At 32.0% G+C, this 23103-nt stretch overlaps 4 protein-coding genes across 4 annotated transcripts; 2 read left to right on the top strand and 2 right to left on the bottom strand.

Moving 5' to 3' along the window:
- Positions 1-310: 310 nt before the first annotated feature.
- LOC101217806 (classical arabinogalactan protein 9) lies at positions 311-2350 on the bottom strand. The gene is made up of 2 exons (XM_004136900.3): positions 1761-2350; positions 311-710 (listed from the first exon to the last, which is right to left on the bottom strand). The coding sequence occupies exons 1-2, from the start codon at positions 2262-2264 to the stop codon at positions 627-629; spliced, it is 588 nt and encodes a 195-aa protein (XP_004136948.3). The 5' UTR covers positions 2265-2350; the 3' UTR covers positions 311-626.
- Positions 2351-10482: 8132 nt separating this feature from the next.
- LOC101217337 lies at positions 10483-12414 on the top strand. The gene is made up of 2 exons (XM_004136898.2): positions 10483-10921; positions 12049-12414. Exons 1-2 carry the CDS (start codon positions 10616-10618, stop codon positions 12163-12165), a joined length of 423 nt encoding a protein of 140 aa, XP_004136946.1. The 5' UTR covers positions 10483-10615; the 3' UTR covers positions 12166-12414.
- An 876-nt stretch (positions 12415-13290) lies between these two features.
- Positions 13291-16309, top strand: LOC101213418 (pentatricopeptide repeat-containing protein At5g02860). The gene has a single exon (XM_004137041.3). The coding sequence runs from the start codon at positions 13407-13409 to the stop codon at positions 15900-15902; it is 2496 nt and encodes an 831-aa protein (XP_004137089.1). The 5' UTR covers positions 13291-13406; the 3' UTR covers positions 15903-16309.
- Positions 16310-18468: 2159 nt separating this feature from the next.
- LOC101216862 (probable protein phosphatase 2C 63) lies at positions 18469-21073 on the bottom strand. The gene is made up of 4 exons (XM_011660580.2): positions 20565-21073; positions 19880-20253; positions 19166-19402; positions 18469-19076 (listed from the first exon to the last, which is right to left on the bottom strand). The coding sequence occupies exons 1-4, from the start codon at positions 20821-20823 to the stop codon at positions 18798-18800; spliced, it is 1149 nt and encodes a 382-aa protein (XP_011658882.1). The 5' UTR covers positions 20824-21073; the 3' UTR covers positions 18469-18797.
- Positions 21074-23103: the final 2030 nt, after the last annotated feature.

The raw sequence follows: 23103 nt of genomic DNA, 5'->3' as shown, positions 1-23103 counted from the left end.
GTGTGAAGTGAAGGGAAATGTTGCCAAAGCTTAACCCAAAGGCTGCCACCTGCCTTATTAGTGTAATTTGAGTTCTTGTGACACTTGACCCATAATAATCTTCTATCATCACTCCTTTTTGCACATTAGAATCAAATTATGAAACTAAAATAGAATTAATGGAGGATTAGTTCATCAAAATATATGCAGTTACAATATTCATAATTATTTTCTTAAGTGATCACTTCTAAAATACTTTTCAATACATCATTAACATCTTAGACACTCGATTCAAATGATTTAAGAAGAGGAAGATAGAAGGTATAGTAGATGAACAAATAATGAGAATGAGAACATATATAAGAGAAGTTCCCTCTAAATAGGGTGTAGATACAAAGATATTTTTGCCTCAAAAGAATCCCAAGCAAAATGGGTCATTATATATATATATAAAGAGAGAGTAGTACTGATCCAAAAGGCTAATAATAATAAATCAAAAGTCCCAAACAAGACATGGGCTAATTAATAATAATAATCAAAATGAAATGAAATATAGAGCCATCCAAAGAAGAAGAAATAATGAAAGAAAAAAGAAAAGAAAAGAAGAGGCAACACATAGACAGCAAAAAGAAACCCTTTTCTTCTCCCTAAAGCATCAAAAATACATATCCCATTCCAATCACTATGCTCCCCACCATACTCTCCTTTCTCCAAACTTTCTCCACTCCACTCTGCAATATCAACAACAATAACAATGTTTAATCGATCCATAATCACTAACTAAAATATCATCTAAAACAATCGTGGAAAGAAATTTAAATAACATTATAACTATACATCTTTCTCTTATAAGTTCATACATTATGATTCCATTAAAAATGTACGGTTTTATGTGATATAGATCAACAAAACTTATTTGTTGAATTTAATATTAAATTTGCATTCTAATAAAAGTTCGTATCTTCGTGAATTTTAAAATATAAAAATAGTGTGCTCGTTAAAAACCTAGATAGAAAGAAGATAAACGTAGGACAAAAGGAAACTTAGTTTTAAAGTTTACAAGAAAGAAGGAAAAAAAAATACATTTTTAGTCCTTCATTTTGGTGTCGGGTTTTTATCTAGGTTACTAAATTTCAAAAGATCACTATTAAGAATTGAGTCGTATTTCAATTTAGTACGTAAGTTTTAAATTTTATACTTTTGCGATATTTACTTTTAGTTTTTGTCTTAATTCTATTAATTAATTTAAAAGAATTATAAATAAAAGGAATTTTTTTAAAAAAATTAGGAAAAACTATTTACAAAAAAAAAAGTTAAAAAGATAAAATTTATTAAACTTTGTACGGATATTTTTTCAATTTAATTTCTTAAAATAAATAAAATCTTAAATCTAATTTGAACAAAAGGGGAAAATTTTAATTATAATTATCATTTTCTAAAAAATTAATTTAAAAGAGATTAATACTAAAAGAAGAAAATGATTATTTACTAAAATATCAAAGTTAAAAAGAAATGAGGCTTAAATGTTAAGATTAAAATTATAAGGGTAGAGAACTAAATTAAAACTAAACTCATTATTGTAGAACACATACTAAAATTACAATACATTTGATCACTACAACAATATATGTGATTTGTAGATTTTGGTGTGGAGGATTGAATTATATATGTGTGTGTGTTCTTAAGTTTTGCAACGTCAAAACCGAAACTTAGAGTCAGTTTAAGTTCATATCATAATAACCTTTGAAAAAAATGTCAAAAAATGTGGGAGAGAAACTTACATTGTCGTTCTGAGATGGGGTAGGAGATTGATCAGGACCTGCAGGTCCTGGAGCCTCTACTGACGGCGCAGGCGGGCTCGAAACAGGAGACGGACTCGGAGCTGCTGCCTTCACCTTCTTCTTACTTGGTGCAGGAGCTGGAACTGCCGTCGGCGGTGATGCCAATGGTGCAGGTGGTGGAGTCGCGGGAGGAGGAGGAGATGCTGGTGGAGGAGTTGCCGGAGGGGGAGATGCGGGTGGTGGGGAAGCCGGAGGAGGAGATGCCGGTGGTGGGGAAGCCGGAGGTGGAGTCGCTGGTGGTGGGGATGCGGGAGGTGGAGAGGCCGGTGGTGGGGATGCCGGAGGAGGAGTAGCAGCTGGAGGGGGAGATGAAACAGGAGGAGGGGTGGAGGTGGTGGGAGGAGAAGGGGTGGCAGTGGGAGGACTGGAGGGAGACTGAGCTCGGGCGAGGGGGAAGGCAATGGAAATGAGAGTGAAACACAACAAAGCTCGAGGATCCATCATTTTTCTTCTTCTTCTTCTTCTTCTTGTTGGACGATGGCGATGATGAGCGTTTGAGAGGGAAATCAAAAGAGGGGAGAGAATAAATAGAGAGGATAGAGAGCATTTAGGTAATTTACATACATTTTTCTTTATAAAAATTGCATTGAGGCACATGTGGCCAACCGCTATTCGCTACCAAACATATCTCACGAATCCCACTCTCCTTGGGCTCCACATATAATGAGAGTTTATTTCATCAACTTAGAATTTAGGACTGCCATCTGTCTCAACTTCTATTCCAAGTTATTACAACAACGCTTACAACCAAAGTACGCTTTAAGTATACGAGTGAGAACAATTATTCATTCCTCCAAAACATTTTAAGTGAAATCAAAACCAAAACATGATACAATTTAATATACATTCAACTGTATTGAATAATGATAACTATGTAACATTGGGTGTCGTGAAGAATGATGGGTGTAGCATTGGCTGCGCCTATATTCCCATGTAGTCCATAATTTATCACATGATAATAAAATAATAAGTTAGTTTTTAAAAGAGAAAGTTGATTTTAAGCCACTTTAGCCAGAGAATATGAGAGATTCTCTAGAGATAATTTAATTAACATTAATGTGTTATGTATTAATTTGTTGATCATGTATACAAAAGTGAGAACAAAATATCATCATCTTCATAAGGTGTTACGAGGTTAAACCAAAAGCAATTTGACATTTTTTGTTGTCACCAACAAATGTATTCCAATGAGGAGTTTGACATAAGAAAAGTTAGACGGATGAATAACTATTTGAAGAGATTATTTAGTGGTCCCTTTGCTAATAGAAAGAATATGTTGGAACTCATAGTATTAATTGAGCTTGCACCTTAACACAAACAATTAAGTATATCGTTTATTATTGTATATTTTCAATCAAATATGTGTTACATAAACAACACAAGATGCATTCGGATATAGTTTAATTTTTAACGTGACAAACCTTTCAACTTGCGAACAAGAGTTTTTTCTTTTCAATTATGTTTTACAATAATCCTAAATACTCTGTGTCAGTTTAGTTATGTTCAATTCTTGTATAGTTTCAATATTAATTAACATATTGTGGCTCAAAATCTCATATTTTTCCGTTCTAACAACAAAAATTAAGTTTTATGAATAAAAAAGAGAGTACGTACTCTAATTTTACTATTAAAAAATTTATAAAAAATTTTTTAAAAAGAAGAAAAAATTCAACGTTGTAAACGATAGTCGAATAATTAGATGTGTCACATCTAAATAGGTATAACCCAAAACACCCCTAATCTTCTCTTTGCTTAATATCTCTTCTTCCCAAAGAACAGTGACAGAAGTCACATCCCATTTCTTATATATATATATTACAATTTGTTTAAAATAAATAATTTGAAAAAACAAAAAGAAAAGGAAAAAAGAAAAGAAAAGAAAAGAAAGAGAGAAAGCATTTCTATAATGTCTAAAGGGAATGGGACCTTCCACGTGCTGATCCATAATTAGAACAATTCATGTTTAAGTTAAATTATTGCTATCACCAAAAAGTTTCCTTTCTTTAATTATTATTATCATTATTTTTTGTAAATAATTTTCTTCCAATAAAATGTAATTAACTAAATCGTTGGGAGTTAATTTACTAACTTAATCTACAAGTGTGTAATAATCTTATCCCTAATTATATCTACCTTCTCTAGTACCTTACATTAATATGCACGTAAGCAAATTAATTATTTGATCATTATAAAAAAATTTCAGTTATGAAACTTATACTAAAAAAATTATGAGAAAAAGTAAAATAAATTGTCTAAAATCAAACTTAAAACTTGAGAGATGAAAAAGCGTATTTTAAACTATATTTTAAAAGGAAACTTTACTTTTAATACAAATCTCAGTTTCCACATCCAACTAATAATTATTACTATCATGAGGAAGAAAGAAAGAGGCAATACGGTGCGATTCATATGGGGAAATTGAAATGATACGCAAAGTTAGGAGGGAGTGTTGTTTGGTGAGTTATGGCGACGTGGCATGCTGTTATTGGCTGAGGTCGGTGACTGTGATGTGTGAAGGTCAAAGTGTGTAATTAAAGCTTTGTTTACGGAAACCAAAACACATTTGATTAATTAATATTAGTGATTAATTAACAACGTCGTCCCCACAATAGCAATGCTAATTTTACTTTTATTAATTGTAATTATGGTCATTATTATTTTTTCTAAAGCTTTCTTTCCAAAAAATAAAAATGAAGAGGTAAATTAAATGATAATCATTGTTATAATTGAGATTGAGTTGTCTAGATCCATAATTATTTAATTAAAATTATATAGTTTTTTTAATGTCGTTTTAGAAACACAATTGAAATCGAAAGATATGACTTTTATGTGTTTCGGTTGTTGCCTTCTTATCAATTACTTTTGGATGATTTTTTAGTGTTTAACTTGTTGATGCTTAAGTTTCGGATGGATTTTTAGATGGTAGTGTCTAAAATTTAGGTTAATTTTTTAGATTAGAAAATTTTTGTAAATTTTATATTAATTTTAAATCAACAGCTGATATTTTAAATTCTTTTTTATAAACCTAAATCCAAAATCTTTATAATAAAAAACATTTTTTTTAGATTGTTTGTAGGGAAGCATATTTTTTTAAAATAAAATATAGGTCTTTGGAAATGATTAATTAAATCAATTTTGAATATTTAATTGTTTTTTCATACCATTTTAAATGGTTAAAAATATTTGGAAAATAACAAAAGTAATCCTAACTTTAGAAATAGCAAATATTAAAGTTAGAAAAAGCAAAAATATATATATATATATATATATAAAAAACTAGTCAATACTTTTTTCCAATGTAGAGCATATGATCAAAGTACAATTATTTAATATTTCTTTCTTTTTCTCTCTGTTACCTACCAATCAAATTATCTAAATGAACCAATTTTTTTTTATCTGAGTGAAAAATCGTCCTAAGTTAGCATTGATATTAACGTGTCCCACCAAATTATTCAATTATATAATTTGACGTCCACTTGAAAAATTATTCTTATTTCTTCTTTTTAGGATTGAGTATTTTGAGCGTGGAATGCACCCAAATATTATAGTCTCATACTCAATCATGAGTGTTCAGTCACAATATTTTTCTCTTAAGTAACGCCCGTACAAGTATATAAGTCGAACACGAGCGATTTGTATTAAGCTTATTACTATTCTCTACTCATATTTACAAGGGTTAAGTAGCTAGTTGTTGAACAAATATCGTGAGAATATACGTTGAATGTTTAATAATGTTTGGCACAATTTGATTACTTTCCATTCAAATCATTTAATTTAACCTTCATATAATGTATACGTGGAAGGGATGCATTATTTGTCCTCCATGCGTGAAATTCGAAAGTACGAGCTTATACATAAATCATATATGAATTGTGTAAAAAAAGAAAAAGAAAAATGAAGAGTATCGAAAACATAACATTAAAACCATAGTCTACCATACCATCAATTAAGTTATGAACATAAACGACAATATACATATTTACAATATGTGAAATGATCACGATCGAATTTCAAACACTTTGAAGTTAATACGTAGTATAATATGCTAGTGTTAGTTGAACTATTCTCATTTCAAACTATATATACTTTATTTAAACTTTACTACACGTGACCATACAACAACGTTAGTTTGATGAGAATGATATAATTTATAAAACAACCATACATATGTCAAGAAAATAGAAAAGAAATGCTTGAAATATATGTTGTATAATAAAAGGAAAAAGGGAAGCCAACTTAGAGTGAAAGCAATGGGAAAAGCGATTTCAGTTAGGGTGTCTAATCAAACCTATATTGCCATGCATGATGTTACCTCTTATCTTTCTATTTTCTTTTCTTTTCCCAATTTGTTTAATTCTAACATCTACACTTTCAATTATTTGATTTAAATACATTATGATCACAAGATATTAGAAAGTGCATGAAATCATATGTTACGTAATATTATTTTTTAAGAATAAACCCAACTCGTATAAATTTATAAAGAGAGAAAATTAGCGTATTGTAAAATATTTAAAATGCATTTTTGAAGAAGATGTGTATATATGTTTCTAAAACTTCTTAGATGAATGCAATTATTTATTCAAGTGTATTTGTTGATTAATTAATAAAGGAATGTGTCAAATATAATTAATTAATTAATTAATTAAGATTAGTCAATCAATGTCATATAAATCTTATTAAAATTAAAATTAAAAATATTAAGTACTATATTATAATCAAGATATATGACATTAAAGCAATTAAAAAATGAAATACAATGTAATTCCAACAATGAAAAAAATAATAATAACAAAAAGAAAAAAAAAAAGCTCTAACATAAATGATTAATTCCTTAACAATGATATGGTTCCCTAACTAAGGAATAAATCACAGGTCACATAATACTCACATTCTATACAAATAACATTTCCCAAGTAAGAGTATGTCTATATATATATAATATTCCTACTTCAAACATACTTCGATAATTTTGCCTTTTTTTTATCACGTCTAATTGATGAAATTACATTTCTTCCATATAGATGCTGTTGAAGAACAAGCCAATGACTCTTAATGGCTTTTTCAAGCAACTTGCGAATTTTTCCCTACAACGTAAAAAAAACACTGTTAGAGACTAACGATTCTTCATAAGCATTTTGATTATGAAGGTAACGACATAATATTGGTCTTTCCACTTATATAGCAACAATGTGTACATTTTATGTTGACATTTCTCAATATATAAAATGAAAAGGTATGTTAACTGAGGAAAAAAATAAACACAAACCTTAGCAATAGACATGACGGTTTGAACAACAAAATTCCCATATTGGTTTGTACAAATTTGGATGAGTCGATCTCGACCATTACCCTCCAAAATTTCAAAGATAATGTCATTAGAGATACCTTCACAACAAGATAGACATTTTTCCACTACATTGCTTCCATACTTGTCCATGGAAAGTTCTACAAATTTGTGTGTAAGTTCTTTGATTATTCTCCGTCCTATGTTTGTTCCATCTAATTGAATCATAAATTGGATAACATAGTTGCTGCAGTTAACAATTAACATATAATCAATAATTAGTTAACCTTGGATTAATAATATATATATATGCATGTATAAGATAATGAAATGAAATTTATGTACATACCCATAAGGATGTTTTGAAAGATCATAGACATCTTGAATCAACGGAGAGATTAGAACTTCTTGAAGTTGTCTCAAGTTATTATTGGAATATTCAATGCACTCTTGGAGTATACAACAACTTGCCTGTCCTCTCGCCAACTCCAAGCAATTTTGTGCTACTCTAAGTATGATCAACTGCATTCATGTGATAATATGTATATTGTATAATGTATATATCCGGTCCGACTGTATTATTGTTTTTTACGTTCAATAATTTTCATTTAAAAAAAAACAATAAAAGTAGTTTGTTACCTTATTTTCTTAAAAGTAATTATTACCTCATTAGATTGTGGCAAAAAGTTTTGGAAGCAACTCTTTATCACTCGATGACCACTATGAAAGTCTTTAGCCAAAGTCAAGACATGCGGTCTCATCAGTAATACAATCATCCATTGTTGACAAGGGTATTTAAGATGAGAGATTAACGCCACCACAAGTCGATGTCTAACCATACAAAAAGATTAATGAATAGGAATGAAAATAATAAACAAAAAGTAAAAGAATATATATATAGGAACTAACCCGAGATAATGAAGAGAGATTGGTAGAAAGTGGTCTCGTGAATAAGTGGTTAGGGAGAGAAGAAGATGATTAATGAAGGTTGGATGGCAATGGGGAGGTTGAAGAAGATGGAGAAGAAACTTATTTCCAATTGGATGAATAATTAGTGAATGAAGATGTGTTGTTGTTAGTTGTTGAAGAATGGGAAATAAGCGATGATTATCGTTCGTATCGTCGTCATTAGAAACCATAGGTTTATCATTATCTTTCATCGATGACATAATGAAGTTGCATATAGAACTAAATTTCAAATTTCTTGCTCGATCGAAGATCACCAAACTTTTAATTTGTTTATATCGAAAGAAATTTAGTATTGTTATATTTATATACAATTCCATAAATTATATTTGGAATAGGAAACTTAGAATAGGAAAAGGAAACAAAAGAAAAATCAAATATTGTAATATATGCTTCTTGTAATCAAATTAGGATTCTTAGATTCTACTTGAGATTTTTAAAAGTAAAGATAAATAGATAAATACGTTCAACTTTTTCTTCTTTTTTTCTTTTTTTCTTTTTAATTATTTAGGTCAAAAAATTGATTTTGATTTTTCTCTCTCTTTTTTAAACTATTATCCTTTTTCTCTCTTTTTGTTATTAATAATAATTTCCCTTTTTAATAATACATTTTCAGTATATATATAATAAAATGTTATATTTAAATTGAAGATTTATATTTGAAAGTACGTTTTGTAATATTTAAATTAAAGAATATACGTTGTAATAGTGAAATTTAACTTCAGAAAATTATGGTTGAAAACATTTTAATTAGATTTTACTATACGAAAATTTGTTTGGGTATTAAATTTTGTTTTTTTTTCTTTAAAAGAAAATTGAATTTAGTTTTTTAAATGAAAAAATTGAAAAAAATCATCCATAGATTTCTAAAATTGTTAAATTTGAACCGTTCGAACTTACAATAATAGTAAAAGTTAGAAACATAAATGTTAAAATTGAACCATTAAACTTATACAATTATGTAAGTTTGAGAGTCTAATTTTAAACATTTGAATACGATTTGATTGTCCAATTTTTAAATTTAAAAATTTAAAGGTATAATTTATAATGCTGAAAATGTTTACAACGTGTGACTGCAAAATAGGGTGACACTAGTCGATTTAGTCTACCATATATTTCGTATCTCTAATATTCCAAGAGGTTTTAAATCAACCTCGAATAATTAAGTTATATTCAAAATTGTTCTAAAATATGACAAAATCATTTTTTCTATGTCTTAATTTTACATTTTTAAATATAATTTTTATATCATCAAATTAAAATTAGTTTTGAAAGGATTAAAAATATATTTTAAAGTGATTTTAATAAGGACAAAACGTTTTGAAAATATATAGTGATTAAAATGTTCATCACATTCATCAACTAATGGTTTTTTTCCCTATGAAAAATATAACTGAAATATCTTTCTTTTATTTATTTATTTTTATAATTGCAAAAATACTATAATGGAAAAAAGAATAATTATAAGAATGGTTTGGGCTTAAATGCCTTAGTCAATAATAAGATTTTTGACACTTTTGATGTCCATTCCTCATTATATGGATGGTTTGGCTTTAAATGGCTTACTCAATCATAAGATTTTTTTGACATTTTCGTAATATATAGATTTGAAACACCATCTTCTTATGGTTAACCCAACTAAAATAATATATCTACATACACCCATTTCTTTTATAATTTGGGTAGTTGCAATCAATAACACGTAATAGTTAAAGTGTATAGCTACATTTGTAAGAATTTTAAATATAGTAAAATCTATTATTGACAAAATTTTGTCGTTGATAAACTATGCAACAGACTTTTATTACTAGCTAATATGATTCATCAGTGATACACTGTACATATAATTGTGATATATATCATTGGTGATATGATGTATCGTTTATAGATTCTAAGGAGTTGTGACCTCTTAGTTAGTTTTTGACATTTTTACTACTAGGTCAACCCATGATAGTTGAAACAAATAACTTTAACTATACCATTGTTATTTATTACATAAATAATCTTATATGTTATTACTTTACGTAAAGGTTACTACGTTACGGGATATTTACATTTTCAACTATTGCTATAATATAAAGAACTTAAACTTTTACTAATCTAATTAATAGTCTAATTTTATTTTTGTCCTACCACCTCTCCTTCTTTTCCATATCATATAATATAAAGTATATTAAAAAAAAAATTAAGAGGCAAAAAGATTTAAACCTACTTTCCTAAAATAACAACAATAATAAAAAATACTAATTATAAATAAACCCACCAACCCTAAACTTCCACTCCTCACTTCCCCATACCCCATTTTCTTCTCCCTCACATTCTGACCAAAGCCCAACAGGCCCAATTCAACACAGCCCAAAATAACTCTAATTAAGCCCATAGCCCAACAACGACATTATTTAAAATCCGAAGAACCCGAACGGATTAACGGCAGCGCGCGTTCCGAAATTCGACCTTCTCGAGTTATCGCTCTTACCGCTTCTCCTTCTTCGCTTTATCCATTTTTTGAGAACAACCTTTCGTCACTCACTGCCTTCCGGCCATGGCTTTCCTCTCCACCTTCATCGCCGTCAAACCGTCGCTCCTCGTCGTCAAACCCTCCCCCACCACCTCCTCCTCCAACCTCAAGCATCTCAATCAACTCCCTCTCCCTGATTTGCGCTTCCCCCGCACTGTTACCTTCGCTTTAGCGTCCAAGCAGGCCACTGCCCCTAGCCGGGAGCCCCGTGGCATCACGAAGCCCAGGAAAATTTCACCGGAGTTGCAAGCGCTTGTCGGCGCTCCTGAGATTTCCCGCACTCAAGCTCTTAAGGTCATTTGGGCTTACATTAAAGAAAATAATCTTCAGGTAGAATCTCTCTTTCTTTTTCGTTTTCTGTTTTTCTTTTTCTTTCCATGCTGTTTTCAATACTTTTCTTTGATGTGTTTTTTTTTTTTTTCTTCAGTGGGGTTGAAAGTTTATGGGGTTTCCATAGTTTTCTAAACCCTCATTTCAGAACCAGATATTGGATGTTGGTCTTTAGAATTTTTCTTGCTGTGTTCTTTCTGGAATGCGGTTTAATGGTTATTAGATAATGTTTTTTCGACTCTTAATGGTTTATTTTGAAGATTGTTTCGATGTGGTTTTTCTTATTAGTGAAGTTTGTATAAGAAAGTGGGAGATGGTTGCTCTGATTTGTTGGGTTCGGAGGAGGTTGTAAGATATATTGGCATGGTTTGAAAATTTCTTGTTCTGAAATAATGGTTTTGGATTGTTGGTCTTTAGAATTTTCTTGCTGTGTTGTTGTTAGAGTGTGCTTTGATGATCATTGGATGAAAGCTTTTAACAACTCTTAATGCATTATTTTGAAGAGGGTTTAGATGTGGCAAGTGGATAGTAATGCTTGTTACTGGGTTTGAGGCCTTTAAGGTTTCTGAAGAGCTTTTTCTGTTCTGGGTTTCGTTAACTTTTTTCTGATTTGTACATTTGTTTTCAAAGACATGGAACAGTTCTAGAAAAACATACTTTTGTTTTTCGGTTTTCCATTGTTTCATAGATTGAGTCCATTCATTTAATAGCTGTTTTTATGAACATAAACACCTTCTGAAATTTATATTGGTAAAAGGTTCTAATTACAGTATCTCTTTCTGTACTCACCACATGCTCTCATTGCGTAGTTTTTACCCTAATTCCTATGGGAGCTTTATCATTCTCCTCTTATTTGCTCTCGCCGTAAACTCTCCCACTTTCTTATGCAATTCTGTTTGTCTAAAAACTCGCTCACCATTTTTTGTTCCCTACCTTTAGCTTTGTCATTTACGTTGGTGATATCTACTTTAGTTCCATGAGTTCTCTTACATTACTGCATTAAACTTGTCCTTGGTGTTTCATAAAAGAACATAAATTGGTTATGATAGTTGATGTCTTACAAATCATTGATTTGAAGCACAGAAACAATTTGTTTTTCTTTTAAATTATTTTCTTTATTCTTTCAGAAACCAAGCAACAAGAAAGTCATAGCTTGCGACGAGAAACTGAAGAAGATATTTGGAGGGAAAGATGAGGTTGGATTTCTGGAGATTGCAGGTTTAATAAGTCCACACTTTCTATAATTATTCGAAGTATGGAAGATAGACATAATGGACCATCTTTTCAGTCCATGAATATGAACCTTTTTTTTCTTTTTTGGTTGTGGGAGTGTCTCAACTCAGGTATTGCTCACTGAATCATGCAGTTGAGAGCCCACCTTATGATTAGTAGTTGAATAGAGAGAAAGAAAGCCTTTGTAAGAACTATGTTTGGTGGTTTATTGTAGAGATTGTTATATGGAAATCTCGTTTAGTTATTAGTTTTTGGGTATAGTGTTTCACTTTTGTATTATTCTACATGCTTGCTTTTTTTTTGTGCTTCCATTTGCTATGGTCTTGATGATTTAGTTGCTAATAAAACCATATGATTTTAACACTATTCACATAAATATTGTATTTAAGCATTGAGATTTTATTAGTATTACTTTTAAAAGATGTAAATTTTGGCTCCTAACATGTTATACATCTTGTTGTTTGTGGTTTGAATTTTATGAAAAAGTTAGATAGAAATATTGGTAAAATGTCTACGTAGAAGGATGTTTTTTAGAGAAGTTGTAAAATATTTAAATTTGTAAATAAATATTTGTTCCTTTTTAAATAAGTTAAAAAGGCTTATTAGGGGTATTATATTCTTATTAATTATATCATTTTGTTTTAATGTTTTTGGACTTTGTTACTAAAGGAAATATGAGTTTATCATGGTTACAACAATGTCACAACAACCATGGGTTATACAAAGAAAAGAGTTATTAGTGACACCCGCCTAGCACGATCCACCCTTGCTCGTTGAGGACTTTTAGTCACTATTTTTTCATTGTGTATTGGAATTTCTTTCATTCCGTACGTGACAATCAACCAAATCACCGGTATATTCAACTACAAAAACTATTTTTAATTACATACTTTTTCGATCGCTTCAAATTCGAGATCTTTGAAAAAATAGGTCGTGAGCTCACGTTGACATTTGACTCATATTTCAAACAAAACTATAATAGGACTTAGAATGAATTATTAAAAAAAAATGGTGATTTGAGAATATTTTATTTTAAAATTTAAAAATAAAGTTCAAAATCTCGAGTTATGTTGAGATGAACTGAGAAATGATATTGAAAAGATTTTTTGAAATTTGTAAAGAATCCTAATATCGAGTAGGTCGAAATTGATGAAGAGAAACTCTAAAATATCTCCATCTTCAAAATCTGGAGAGACCACAACTTTATGCTTAAACCCCCGTTCCAAAATCCTCAACTTCACATTGGCCAAAAATGGCGGACAAGGTTTCTCTTCCCCTCCTCCTACCCAATCCCCCACCCTCCAAATCCCACTTCCCCGTCTTCCACCACCAACCCCTTTCACCTTCTTCTCCGCCACCTCCACCACTCACTTTTCCTCCAACACCACACCTCTCTTCCGCCTCATCCCCCTTAGCCCCTCTTCTCCAAGACCTCCTTCCCCACCAACACCCTTCTTCTTCCACTCAACCCCATCTTCCCAAACCCACTTTTAGAACCCGCACCCGAATCGGTCGGTCTCATGACCCTAACCGCGGCAAGCCATGGTCACACCACCGTCTCTCTACTCAAGGTCAGCGAATTCTCGATTCTTTGCTCAACCCAGAATTCGATTCCTCCTCCTTGGATGAAATTTTACTTCAATTGTTTGAAACCAGTTCTGATGGACTTAATTTCACCTCCGACTCTGTTTCCTTCGACATTTTGGGGATAATCAAGGGCTTGGTGTTTTACAAGAAGAATGAATTAGCCTTGTGTGTTTTTTATTTTGTTCGTAATCGGGAAGATTTTGCATCCATTTTGAGTAATTCTGTGGTTGCTGTGATTATTAGTGTACTTGGTAAAGAGGGTCGGGCTTCTTTTGCTGCTTCTCTGCTTCATGACCTTCGAAATGATGGGGTACATATTGATATTTATGCTTATACTTCTTTGATAACTGCATATGCTAGTAATGGGAGATATAGAGAGGCTGTGATGGTGTTTAAGAAACTGGAAGAAGAAGGTTGTAGGCCAACTTTAATTACTTATAATGTTATCTTGAATGTCTATGGTAAAATGGGAATGCCTTGGAGTAAAATTGCTGGTCTTGTTGATAGTATGAAGAGTTCTGGGGTTGCCCCGGATTTGTATACGTATAATACACTTATTAGTAGTTGTCGTCGGGGGTCATTGTATGAAGAAGCTGCAGAGGTTTTTGAGGAGATGAAAGCAGCTGGATTTAGTCCTGATAAGGTTACTTACAATGCATTGTTGGATGTATATGGAAAGTCCCGGCGGCCTAGGGAAGCCATGGAGGTTTTGAAGGAGATGGAAGCAAGTGGGTTTGCACCTAGTATCGTCACTTACAATTCGTTGATATCGGCTTATGCGCGGGATGGTTTGTTAGATGAAGCTATGGAGCTAAAATCACAAATGGTGAAGAAGGGGATTAAGCCTGATGTTTTTACTTACACCACGTTGTTGTCTGGATTTGAGAAGACGGGTAAGGATGATTATGCAATGAAAGTGTTTGAGGAGATGAGAGTTGCCGGGTGCCAACCGAATATATGCACCTTCAATGCGCTGATTAAGATGCATGGTAACAGGGGTAATTTTGTGGAGATGATGAAAGTTTTTGAAGAAATTAAGATATGTGAATGCGTGCCTGATATTGTTACTTGGAACACTCTTTTGGCAGTGTTTGGGCAAAATGGGATGGATTCGGAAGTTTCAGGAGTGTTCAAAGAGATGAAAAGAGCAGGTTTTGTCCCCGAGAGGGACACTTTTAACACTCTTATTAGTGCCTATAGTAGGTGTGGTTTTTTTGATCAAGCAATGGCCATCTATAGAAGAATGTTGGATGCGGGGGTGACTCCCGATCTGTCTACTTACAATGCTGTTTTGGCAGCCTTGGCTCGAGGAGGCCTTTGGGAGCAGTCAGAGAAAGTACTTGCCGAAATGAAGGACGGTAGGTGTAAACCAAATGAGTTAACGTATTGTTCTTTACTTCATGCTTATGCCAATGGCAAAGAGGTCGAGCGAATGTCTGCACTTGCTGAGGAGATCTATTCTGGCATTATTGAACCTCAAGCTGTGCTTTTGAAGACACTGGTTTTGGTTTATAGTAAAAGTGATCTTCTTACGGAGACCGAACGTGCTTTCTTGGAACTACGGGAACAAGGTTTTTCGCCTGATATAACGACACTAAATGCCATGGTTTCTATTTATGGTAGGAGGAGGATGGTTTCGAAAACAAACGAAATTTTGAACTTCATAAAGGACAGTGGGTTCACTCCGAGCTTGACAACATACAATAGCTTAATGTACATGTATAGTCGCACTGAGCACTTCGAGAAGTCGGAGGACATCCTAAGGGAAATTATTGCGAAAGGAATGAAGCCTGATATAATTTCATTTAATACCGTTATTTTCGCCTACTGCCGAAATGGTCGTATGAAAGAGGCCTCACGGATATTTGCAGAGATGAAGGATTTTGGTCTCGCCCCTGATGTAATTACGTATAATACCTTCATTGCAAGCTATGCATCCGATTCGATGTTCATTGAGGCGATCGACGTGGTAAAGTATATGATCAAGAACGGATGTAAACCCAATCAAAACACATACAATTCTCTAATAGATTGGTTTTGTAAACTAAATCGTCGGGACGAGGCAAGTAGTTTCATCTCAAACCTTCGCAATCTGGACCCATCTGTAACAAAAGATGAAGAACGCAGGTTGCTGGAGCGTCTAAACAAGAAATGGTCATAGACTCATAGCAATGAACAATCAACTTGCTTCATGGGAGATGCCTGCTTCTCAACTGAAAGAACCAAACCACCAATCGATGTGCGGAAGGTCGACTCTGAGAAATGGTACACAAAGTTTTACTCCTTTATGGCTTTGTAGAAGACCTGAAGCTGTATCAGATTGGGAACTTGGTGCCCATCTTGGGGGATTAGCATAATTGGTATCCATATTCTATATGAAGAAAGTGTAGAAACTCTCAACATTTACATCTGTAAGTAAAATCATACAAGCTCTGCATTTTAGAAACTCTATTACTCTTGATTTCTTGTCATATGATGATACCTTGTCTGATTGTTTTGATAGATTGAATATATTTAGGATTGTAGAGATCTACTGATCAGGTAATTCAACAAAAGATTATGAGTCTATATTAGATATGCACTGAAAAAGAAATGAGATTTAAATTCTAATATACTGTTTAACTAATTTTTTATAATTATTTCGATGGTGGGAGTCTTAATTTCTCCCCCATTTTTCGAAATTTACCACTAAACATTGAACATAAGCAACAATCTTGCACACAACACTTCAAACTACGGTCAAGATAATTAATTATTCTTAGATTTTGATGGTTCTTCAAGATTTGACCACAACAATTTCCAGTCCGACTTTCCACCGAAGTTATGATCCATTTGGAGGAGGAAGGTTATCGTATCAACCAATGGATCAATATGTTAGTCATTCGAGTCATAATATTTTTATTTACAAAACAATCTTCAACAATTCCAATATAAGATGACTTGGAAGCAATATTGTAGTTTCTACTAAGATTTTGAATTAGATGCTTCAAGGTCATCCTTTTCGTATTAGACATGTACATCTTATAATAAAAAAATTATTAACTAATTATAACAATTTCCATTAATTTCTAAGAATTTTTTTTATAGATATGGATATTTTCATAAAATTGAGTTTTGATAGTGATCAAGTTAACTATGTTGGGTTAAAATTTAAAAATATATTCTTTGATCTATGAGATTTGAACTTTTGAGGTTGGAAAAATAGTGTTTTGAATTTTATCTTTTTCCATTTCAAAATATTTCTCTATAGTTTTCATTTTGTGATTTCTACGTTCATCTCTCTCTTTGTTCCCAATGTCTTTCTCTCAATTTACTTCATAAACCATTTCTTCTTGATCTTTCATTGTTCCTCTGTTCTTCTCTTTATAACCCAATTTTAAATTAAAGGGTTCGTTTTTGTTGAAGGAAATTAATCATTTCCCTAAGAATACAACTTTGTTAATTCTTTGCCAAATCCCCACCATAATTAGCAAAAAAAAAAAAAGTAGCTATGATCTTTCTGTCAATAACAATCTAACAGACTTTTAAAACTATTTTTCAAATTTCAAGGAATAGAAAGGTTATTTTCTAATTTCATAGACCAAATACAAATAAGTGCAAACTTCATAGACTAAAAGTGTATTTTGTGCTTAAAATTTTTTTCTACGAGATTTTTTAAAAAAAAACTTGCATTTGTTTGTATAACTTTTGTTTCCAATTTATGGTCTTTTGATTCTTTTTCTAGTGTACTTATTTAAGCCCAAGATGGCAACTTCTACTAAAGTACCATTGACTTGTCGATCACTTTAGATGTACCCTTGAACTTATTGATTTTCTTTAATGATTGGCTTTGGATTGTTAATCTTTTACATGTCATTTAGCCAGAATTGAGTTTTTAGATTAGTCTTTAATTTGTTGATCATATTGAAAATCAAAGATTCGATTATAAGACTTTAATCCTATGCTCTAGAATCTAGATGACTCCAACCTATCTTCAAAGTTTTTAGGTCTTCAAAAGCAAAAGCTTTTAGTCAAGTCTCCTAATTTTCCAAGTCTTCGGAAAGTTTAAAATTCATAGTTTTCACTTATTTGAAGAAAATAAATGGATGAGATAGTACTTCCCACTTAATATGGTCCGACCCTTTATATTTGGACAACAAACCAAAATACAATCAATAAATTTAAGGTTTAAATTTATACTAACTTATAAAGTTTAAGAATATAAACTTACCTTCGTGTTTACTCTTAATAATAATGACAAGAATACAAGTTGTGAAGTACTAAATTTTGTTGGGATTACGAACACAAATATAATTATTAAAAAGAAGAAAAAAAACTATTGAAATTCTCAATTGTGAAGCCCTCAGGCCCCTCACCAACAAACTTAGTCTTAAACAATGGACTGTAAAATACCATCAAAGAAAGGGAGAAAAAAATAACATCAAACAGTTGTTTTGAAAAAGAAAGTCCTCATAGACCTTTAGCAAGTGGTAGTTCATGAAAAGAATTAAAGTTCTATTCAATGAGATAATATTAAAAACATATATACTTTTTATAAAAAAATCCATACATTTATGTGAATTTTCAAACATAACGCGTTTGATGTAACTTTTACTTTTCTTTTAATTCATGACAGAATTGGTCAATTCAGGTTGTTTTGAACCTTTCAACATTCCCAATTTCAAGTTTTATTAAAGATATTGGCTATATACCATGAAGAACATGCATCTGACACACACGAGCAAACGTTCCAAATCGATATCATCTTGTTTTAAGAACATGTGAAAGAACTATAGAGATGATGTAAAAATTGGGGGAAAAAACTGCCTGCCATTATTGAATCTTATAACCTCTTACAAGTCAATGGAGGGAAAAAAATGAAAAAACAAACCAATCAGAAACCAAGGAGAAAAAAGAATCTAAGGCAGGAGATTTCCATAGAAGTTAGTGAGACTTAAATTTATCTACATTAATAAAACTTGTGTTTCTTCTAACTGATGAACAACCCTGTCCCATCCCCTACCTAACATGCTTCCTATTTCCTGTGTGTATCAATAATTTGCCTCCCAAAATCAATTCAATTTTTCAAAACATTGTCTGAAATTTCTTCCTCAGCTTCATAGTTTGAGTTGAGAGAAAATATGTCAACAGGTGCACTAGTGTACCCCGCGATGGCATTCTTTGTTCGGTTGGTGTTTGAGCTTCTGTTGTGGTCGAGATACACGACGACGACGGTGATGTCGTCGTGGAAATGACGTCGAATCCCCTTTTCGATCTTCTTTAAGTCAGAGTATCTCATTTCCCGCTTCTTCGCTGCCTCGTGGAGGGCAGCACTTACTAATCTCTTTGCAATCCCCTAAAGTAGTCAAAGAAGGAAACGAGGTTAAAGATATGTTTGGAGGATTTTGTAAATGACATAAATGGGAGTAGTTTCTCTAAACTTACAGCTCTTGGGTTCTTGAAAACTATTTCCACTGCAGCTTCATCGGTTAGTTGTTCCCATAGGCCATCTGATGCGAAGATGAGGAATAAGTCTTGGGGTTTAAGCTCTCGTGTTAGGATCGATGGTTCTGCAGTCATTACTGGTCGTTTTAAAGGAACGGGGGTCCCAAATTGTTGGAATATTGGATCCCGGTTGAACTCAGGTTTCTTTAAATAAACGTCGCCAATAGATCTTGAAACCTGAACTTTCAAAAGGAGAAGAATAATACAAAAGAGATTAGTAACTTCGATAAGCACCAACCATAAGTAATCACATTACATTACAAGCTATAAGTATAAGTAGAAAAATTCGACGAAAAAGCCAGTTAGCATCTGAATTTCAAAGGATTACTACTAATATAAAGTTCAGGCAAACATCAAATTTGATGAATGAGAAGAACATCCCAGCAGGGAATTTGATGTTTAACCAATCAAACAAGCTGATATACTTGGTAATGGATCTAAATTCTAAGGATGAAGCATTTTGCATATGAAGAAGGCTCTGCATTTGCATTGTTCGTTTCTACCATTGCGGCTCTTTCCAACAAAAAGAAGAGCAGAGTTCTCATTACCGAGTCACATTTGACATATTCAAAGAGACCTCGACAAAGTTTTGATTATTAACCCATGAGAGTACTAACAACAAGAAAGCAACAAGATTTGTTCTATCAAATTTACCTGAATTATGCCTTTTATTCTCCATACTCCACGGGTGTAGACAACTATATGAGCATCATCGGGATGAAGTGCTATAACTTCTTTCCTAACTTCATCTACGCCAACATTGTGATCAGTGGACAATCGTTCTGCAACTACCGGTGTTATTTTACTCCCGGAACCACTACGGCCAAGCACAGCTCTCGAATCACCTAGATTCGCAACGTACAACTTTGTATTTGAAATCGCGCCTACAAGACAGCATGATCCGACTGAAGCGATCTGCGGCTTTGCAGGCAAAGCCCGTTTAACCAAACGCAAAAAATCTTCTTCTGTAGCATTGAATGCCTTCTTAATAACATCCTCCGATAGTCCACCTTGTTCTGAAGCAAACTCTGAAACAAAAAACATAAAAAGTAAATTCAAATGAAAATTTTCACAGGGTTTCTCTTAATCCCATTTTCTCATCCATTCAAGTTCCAATTTCCCAATGACCAAAAACACTTCATGATAACAAACTTTTTGACTCATTCTAAGACTCACAGAACAAGAAAAAACAAAAGAACAAAAAATCTACCAAATCCCAAAAAAATATCTCCAGAATTCAAAAGAACCCGTCAGCTCATACAGAATCAATCAAGAAAAAAACGAAACACACAAACAAACAAACAAAAAACACAAAAGGAAGTCAGGAACAGAGACTCACTATGCATATAAGGAAAAAGATGCTTATTCACAAAACGAGAAGCCTCAGGCCCGCCATGGCCATCATAAACACCAACATAAGTAGCAGAAGGAGACGTGAAAACCTGACTCTGATCCTCAAGACAAGAATTAGCCTGAACAACAGCGATCGAGTAATCACCAGAGGCATGAGGCTTCAATTCCGAGTGCCAGAGCAATCCATCACCACTCCACCGACCAAGAAACCGCTCGAGCGGCCGGAAACACGACCTCAACATCATGGGTTTCAATTAAAAACACAATCAAAGAGTTGAATATGATCAGAAAGTGAGGAAATGAAGATATGGGTTTTGAACTTTGATGGGTATGTTTTGAATTTGAGATGGGGATTGTTGAAATTTTAGGTTAATGGGTATGAAAGTTATGAAGAGAGAAAGAGGAGAAGAGGGTGAGTGGGATTAAAGGGAAGAGGGGAAAGTGGGAAAAGAGAAGAAGTAGTATCGCGTAAGTGGAAGGAAGGAACAAATGAAAACTGAAAATGGCAACCATTTTCATACTCTTCCGCGTAAATAAAGTGTCCATTTTTTCTTTTTGCTTTTTTCTCCTTTTGCCTTCTTCCTCATTTTAATGACATTTGTTGACTTTTCATCCCTCCTTTTCCTATTTCCATCCTTTTTTTTTCATTTTAACCCAATAACAAACTACTAAGTTTTAGTTTTCTTTCCATAGAATACAAACACATTAGTTCTATATAACACAATATCGTTTTGGATCTAAAAGATATAATTGAGATTTCGAAATAACAAAGCCGATAAGAAGTTGATACAAGTCAAAAGACACCGTTAAAGATTAGTGGTCAAGGATGACAACCCTTGCCAAGGGACTTGGCCTAAGCCAATACCCAAGGCTAACCCCTTCATATGTCTAACAAGTTGCATTTTATGTATGTCCTAATCCAAAGTCACACTCGAAGCTTCATATATAGCTCAAGGAAGACCCTCAATCGAGACCAATGTCAATTTTCTCCATTCGCTGCTCTTGTCCATTCAACTTGAGAGATAACCTATGATTAGGAAAATCATATCCTAATCTTAGTTGGACAAAGATAAGCTCTATATCAAATCCCTACACCCCGTTTTGGCTTCATATGAGGTAGCTTATATTTCAAGACTTAGAAACTAAATTAAAATCAAATTCAATATTATATAAAATTTTAAACCCAAAAAACTAAATTGAAACCCGTTCAAAACTTAGAAACTAAAAGAATACTTTTGTCATTCCCTTTTCATCCTTGTTAGTTTTAACCTTAATTTTTTTTTACAATAGCTTTTAACTTGAACGTAAACGATCTATGATCGTTACCATACAAGTATTGAAAATGTAAAATCATATATCGAACTGAGATATTTATAGTTTAAATCCCTCCACCTCTAACGTTGCATAAGTGATATCTCCATGGACTTTTACACAAATGAATGGTTATTGGACATTTACCTTTGGGGTTAGCTTCACCTATAAAATCACTTCACTCTTGGTTTAATATGTAGACCAAAGTGAATGTTATTAAAAGCATTTATATATATATGTATGTAGTCAGTAATATTAATATACATTCGGTGGGTTTTGGTGCAGTCAAGTCAATTGTTCCATCCTATAATATACAAAAATGGGAAACATTCATATTTGTCCCATCAAAACATTCACCAATCAACACAATCAATACCAAAATTCATTTAATTTTCCAACCTAACCCTAACACATTTTGATAACATAATCACTTTTACAAAATATAGTTTTGAATTAATTAATTAACTTAAATCATATTCAAAATTAAACTCTCATGATTTTATATTATTCTATTTCAATAGTATAGATTCAATTATTCTTTATTTGTTATATTTGAAAAAAAAAAGTAATTTTGACATTTTATCGAACAATTTCTATATAGTATATTTGAAATTCATACTTATCTAATAAATCGACCTTTTTCTTCATTTAATACAAAAACGAGACGATTTTTTGAATTATTTTATTCTATACTTTGTGGATTCAAATGTTTGATTGAATTTTTAAAATTTCACACAAATAAACTAATTTTGTCTTATTCAACTTTTCTTTTAAAAATATCTCATTTGATATTATATCAATTTGTAATATAACTCAAGGTTCATATCTAAATTTGTTTTTTAATAAAATTTTAATTAGTTTGGTATATAATTAAAATTTATTAACCATAAAAATCAAATTGTAAGTTTTAAAATTACAAGAAATAAAGTTTCTAAAAAATAAATTGGAACAAAATTATAATTAATTGACCAAATTTTGAGCAGAGCATTTTTGAATGTGGAAAAGTTAGTCTTTCTCTCTCTCTCAAATTAAATTCCCAATTGGATTTATTATTATATACTTTTAATTATTATATTAATTAATTTAATACACTTATAAGCATCAACTTTTTGGAAACTATAATTAATTTCACAAGCAAATAAATCCCAAAATATATATATATATATATATATATATATATATAATTTTTGACTTAGTCCATTTAGAGAGAGAAA

The sequence above is a fragment of the Cucumis sativus genome, chromosome 7 (genome assembly GCF_000004075.3).
Source record: "Cucumis sativus cultivar 9930 chromosome 7, Cucumber_9930_V3, whole genome shotgun sequence".
Taxonomy (NCBI): domain Eukaryota; kingdom Viridiplantae; phylum Streptophyta; class Magnoliopsida; order Cucurbitales; family Cucurbitaceae; genus Cucumis; species Cucumis sativus.
The sequence above is the reverse complement of the archived record's forward strand: the minus strand, read 5'-3'. Positions and strand labels throughout refer to the sequence as shown.